Below are 5,868 nucleotides of genomic sequence, written 5' to 3'. Positions count from 1 at the left end.
GGTACCGAGAAGGTCATCGGCATTTTGGAGCAGTATCTGCGCTGCTATGTTAACCTGCAGCAGGACAATTGGGTGGACTATTTGGCCATAGCCGAGTTTGCCTTTAACAACTCGCAGCACACCTCCACGCAGATGACACCGTTCTTGGCCAATGTGGGTTATCACCCTCGGTTTTTCCCCCTTTCTCCCGTGGACTCACCGGAGCCGGCAGCGAACGAATTCATGGCGGAGTTACAGGCGATCCATCGGTTGGTGCGACGGCAGCTGGAGAAGGCCAAGGCCGACTACAAGAGGTTCGCCGATCGGTCGAGAAGGGATACGCCTCCATTATCGGTGGGGGATCGGGTCTGGCTGTCCACCAGGAACCTACCATCCACTCGGCCGGCGAGGAAGCTGGACCACCGTTACCTTGGACCGTTCCCAGTCGAGGCCGTCATCAACCCGGTCGCCTATCGTTTAACTCTGCCACGTTCCCTGCGCGTGCACCCCGTCTTCCATCGGTCCTTGTTGGTCCCCGAACAACCGGCTTGTCCACTTCGCCAAGCGGAACCTCCCCCATCAGGACCTCGTGATGGCGACAGCACCCCCGAGTACGAGGTCGCCAGCATCAGGGATTCCCGCTGGCTGAAAGGTCGCTTCCAGTACCTGATCGAGTGGAAAGGGTACGGGCCGGAGGACTTCACATGGGAAGACGCGACCGCCGTTCATGCCCCTGCGTTGGTGACTGCTTTTCACGAACAGTTCCCATCCCGACCGCATCCGGATCGGCAGACCCGGGGGAAGGGCCCTGCGGTGCGGGATAGTGTTGTGACTCAGGGCCAGCCTGTGGGCCCGACAGCCGGGTCCGATGTATCGGAGGACTCAGATGTGGGGGAGGAGGGAAACGAACCGGCTGATGATGATTTGGAGACTTTGCAGAGTCCTCAGCCGGGAACCTCTTCTCAGCTGTGTGAGCCCGAGAGTGCGGAGGATGATGACCCACAGCTGGCCCTGTTCAAGGACGCCCGACGCAGGAGGCAGACGAGCAGGGACAAACAAAGGAAGGCTATGGGACTCCTCGGGAGGAGGCACAGGGAGACCACGCCCTGAGCTCTCTATAAAAGAAGTGTTTGGGGAGGGGCTAGTTGCTGAAAGCAACTTTTTCTTTGAGAAGTCAAGCTCTTGTATTTTTGTAACAGTGTAATTAAAACTTGGCAGAAGCCTTTTGATCTTGGACGCTTTCCAGACTCTTCCTTTGATTAGGGGTGCGAGAAGAGGGCTGGTTTAGAACAGCCCCATAGAGCTCTCACCTCTACGGGCAGCAGATATAAGTTCAAGCCACCCTCTCACGGTGGCTAATACCCAGGGTCCTCTGAGTCCTTTGGGGATGATGTGTAAAAGACAATAAGCGATAGTTCGTAAGGCAGGAGTATAATAGTGTAGTAAGCCATCATAATCTGCACTGCTAACAGCCAAGTCCTCCGCTGCTCTGCCATTCCAGGGGATTGTTCATGGCCACAACTCCATGGGCCCTCAGTTCTACAGTCATTGGGGCCTTCCAGAGTGTGATCTACAGAGTCTAACTCCCCTAGGTGATCTTCATGTAACAAACCTGGACTTGAGAGAAAGATATTGACTTTTTTTCACAAGTGTTGGAGAAGAATTATGAAAATACCATGGATAGCTAAGAAAGCAAACAAATAAATCATTGGGAAAAAAATCAGTTAGGAATTCTCAGATGAGGTATAAATGGCCCAATATAAATGGTTCAAATCTCTTACTTTGGGCACCTTATGCCAAGTCCTAATGTTCTGAAGAAGTATATAAGGCTGGGAAAATAAAAAGGAAAAAGATGAAGAGAATGACTAGCAAGATACGTATGTATAAACCCAACTGCAGCTGAAATATGAATGACCTTGTTAGGAATTGATTGATTATCCTAGAGAAAATCTATGGGTTTGCTACGAGTGAATACAACTTGATAAAATATAATCAATCAGACTCTAAACTTTATTGAAGAACTATATATATTGTGGTAGATAATGCAAAAGGGAAAATATGAATACATCACTTCACTTACAAACAAAGCATATTTCTGTGAAATTTGAATGACCAATTTTCCCATTGTCATTCTCACTTCTCCAAAAAATAGCTAGGTACAGCTTCTGTATAGTAAAAAGCTTGCCAACCCTTGATTTTCAGGATAACACAGGAAATTTGTTTGAAAAGGACAGAAAAATATTTTTAGGGATCACATACAGTATACTGATGACCAGGACTTAGGGGACAGTATCAATTGTGAATATGTGCAGATGGCCACTTGCAGGTCTATGAATGCAGGGTCATGAAAGGACAGCAAAGGAAACACCCAATATTCTATCCCATCCAGGAACAGCTGGTATATTGGGGAAACACCCAAAAGGGAACATACTAGCTACTTCTGCTTTCTTATCTACAGTGTGTCTCCCTTAAAGGGCAAAGTCTTAATCTTATGTGTATCATGTTTGCTGGGTGAATCACTTATGTAATCAAAGTAGGTATAAAAATAAGGCTTTTCTTATATTTGGGGCTTTTTGTCTCTTTTTAGAGAAGCCCGTCTTTGTTCAGCTGAATAAACATGTAAAGCTTGAAGGCAACTTCTGGTTTCCTGTATTTTTTATCAAGCAAAACCTCAGAACCTGCATATGAATACAACAATGAAAATCAGAAAAATTCTTACACCATGTTGTGATTCAGGGTCAGCCTGTGGGTTCGGCAGTTGGGTTGGACGACTCAGAGGAGGAGGAGGAGGGGGGTGTTGAAGAGCTTGCTGAGTGGGTTGGACAGCTTGATGAGAGCCCTCAGCCAGGCCCCTCTCACCTGGTCATGACGCAGACCCAGCTGTGTGAGCCTGACAGCGTGGATGAAGATGACCCACAGCTGGCCCTGTTCAAGGATGCCTGACGCAGGAGGCAGTCAATCAGGAGTAAATAGAGAAAGGCAATGGGGCTCCTCGGAAGGAGGCAGAGAGAAGCCACGCCCTGAACTGTATAAAAGGGGGAATGCGTGGGAGGGCTGGTTTGCTGAAGGCAACCGCTTGAAAAGCTCCTGTTTCTTGGTTCGTGTCTTGTTCTATTTGTTTTTGTATCAATAAATTTGGCAGGCGTAATTCCAGCCTCTTGCCTCCTTGTAAAAGGGGTTGTCCCTGTCTTTTCTGCAGGGCCAGTAGCAGGCTGGTACAGAACACACCATCATCCTCTGTCATTATTTAATGAATAAATAGCACCTTATTTCTAAGGACATCTATAAAATGTCCTGCACAATAGCAACAGAATTTCCATCACATGAAAATTGACAGAGTTACATTTAGTGTTCATCTACTTTAATATAACATTTCTCATTATTGATCCTGTAAATTATTTTCCCATCATGCCACTTAAAACAGTGCTGATTCTAAGGAAATAATCTAAGGAGTAAAAGAAAAGAAAAAACATTCTACAGTGCCTTTTTTATCCTCCCAATGGACTCAGTATTGTAAAAACAGCTCTAGGGAAATATATTTGGATTAAATATTAGCACTAGCTGCACAATGTACAGTAAATCTCACTGATGGCTGAAGGAAAAAAATAGATCAATAGACGGCTAAAGATGGTGAGACATTGACTTATTTGATTTTGAACTTATTCAGCCAAGGCTTTTCTTGTGTTTTATTTGAATTTATTTTTTTAACAATCATCTTGCCCATCTCTCCTAGAGATGACTCTAGGTGGCTTACAACTAGTAAAACACTGTCTTGTACAATGTCTTGATTGAATGTAATCAACTGAAGTCAATGCTTAAGAATCAACTGAGTTTGGAGTTTTACATTATCTTTGTGTAATCTATATTCAGTTTATTACCCTTTATGCCCTCATTTTCATTTTTAACATGTCCTTAGAAGCCAGGGCTTTGTAAATGTTCAAGATGAACATTCTCTCAAAAGGCATTTTCATTCACTTTCTAAACCAAAGTCACTAACTTTGATTTGTTTAAATGATTTAAAAGCTTCAACTGATGCAAAGCCTTTTTCTCCAGACATTCTTTGGATCTATCAGTTTAATTACTTCAGACCGAAGGAACTTGGTTGAATTTGGATAATTTCATCTGAATTAATTTGACTCTAAACAGAAAACAAAGAAACCAAAAGTTTGAATTTGATCAGACCTTACACATGAATACTGAAGGAATATCTTCAAACTTCTAGATGTATTCTCAAATATCTCCAAATTCAAGAAATATAACAATGCCTTAAGGCTAAGTCTTACCACTCTGAAATTAAAAATAAGTAAGATAATTGGCAAATCAAAATGTAATGGTGTTACTCCAAAAGTTGTATGATCAAGATTTATTGTAATGTTCAGTGAAAGTTGATCATTTAGTTTTTAAAATACTTCAAGCTAAGTAGGCTTTCCATTAACTTTTCCTTGCTTTTTTAAGATTATTGTAATTAAGAATGAATAATGACACATCTGTCTTTCTTCTTTTGGATTTCTCAAAACTTTGGGAGGTACAGATTATTTACTTATCTTTATTCCTGATACTTTATTTAACAACATTAACTGGAAACCTTCTCATTATCATTGCTGTTGTCTTTGACCATCATCTTCACACTCCCATGTATTTCTTCATGATGAATTTAGCTATCCAAGACATTGGTTCAGTTTCAGTCATTATACCTAAAATTATTTTAAATTTTCTTACAAATATAAGATACATTTCTTATTCTGGGTGTGTTTCTCAGGTTCTTTTGTTTTTCTTTTTCATGACCTGTGATATTTCCCTCCTTACTATTATGGCATATGATCGGTATATTGCCATTTGTAATCCTTTACAATATGAAATGATAATGAACAAAACAGCCTGTACTAAAATGGTTGGCAGTGCATGGATTGCCAGCTTTCTCAATGCCACATTACACACTACTGCAACATTCACTCTTCCTTTCTGCTCTAACATCATCAATCAGTTCTATTGTGAAATCCCATATTTACTTAAGATTGCTTGCCCTGGTTTATATGTAGCTGAACCTGGAATTATAATGTTCAGTTCTACTTTAGGATTTGGTTGTTTTGTCTTTGTGATGGTTACTTATGTGCACATCTTCTCTGCTGTGCTGAAAATTCCTTCTACACAAGGAAGGAAAAAGGCCTTCTCTACTTGTTTGCCACACCTTATAGTCTTCTCCCTATTTTTGTTTACTGCTTGCTTTGCTTACCTAAGATCCATATCTGACAATCCATCTCATCTTGACTTCATAATTACAATTATGTATTCCATTATTCCATCCATGTTGAATCCAGTAATCTACAGCATGAGAAACAAGAAGATCAAAACTGCTCTTTCAAAGTTTTTTGATCTGAGATTTATTTCTTTTTAAAGAGGCATAAAGTGTTCATTTGCCAGAATTTTTTTAAAAAAATCTGTGAAAAGAGAAAAAAAACAAACATAGCATATAAAACTATGTGACCAGTCTCCATTATCACAAATGTTATCTTATTAGAAAACACAATTGTTCATTTCTGTAACTGAACGTATCTGTTTAGCATATTAGATATATCTCTTTTCGCTGTCACCCTGATTTCTGGTGACTACTTGAAAGCTTTTAATCTGGAGGATTAACCACTATCTCATCTCTCTCTCTCTCTCTCTCTCTCTCTCTCTCTCTCTCTCTCTCTCTCTCTCTCTCTCTCTCTCTCTCTCTCTCTCTCTCATATCAAGAGAGAAGGTTACAGTGTATATTTTGAGAAAAAGGATGCAGAAGACAATTATAATACAGAAGGCAATTGTATTTCAAGTTTAGTGACATATTTTTATTTTGCCTTCAAATTAAGAAAACTTTACATGTTTGGAGTTTTTTTCCAGGTTAACTTG

The 5,868-nt window shown here is 41.1% G+C and overlaps 1 protein-coding gene across 1 annotated transcript; it reads left to right on the top strand.

Moving 5' to 3' along the window:
• Positions 1 to 4,450: 4,450 nt before the first annotated feature.
• LOC310649241 (olfactory receptor 14A16-like) lies at positions 4,451 to 5,374 on the top strand (the record flags this gene model as incomplete). Its single annotated transcript, XM_083377546.1, has 1 exon — positions 4,451 to 5,374. The coding sequence occupies one exon, from the start codon at positions 4,451 to 4,453 to the stop codon at positions 5,372 to 5,374; it is 924 nt and encodes a 307-aa protein (XP_083233672.1).
• Between the last annotated feature and the right edge of the window lie 494 nt (positions 5,375 to 5,868).

This window comes from Vipera ursinii (assembly GCF_947247035.1).
Source record: "Vipera ursinii genome assembly, chromosome: Z".
NCBI lineage: Eukaryota > Metazoa > Chordata > Lepidosauria > Squamata > Viperidae > Vipera > Vipera ursinii.
Note: the sequence above shows the minus strand (reverse complement) of the source record. Positions and strands in the feature narration are given on the sequence as shown.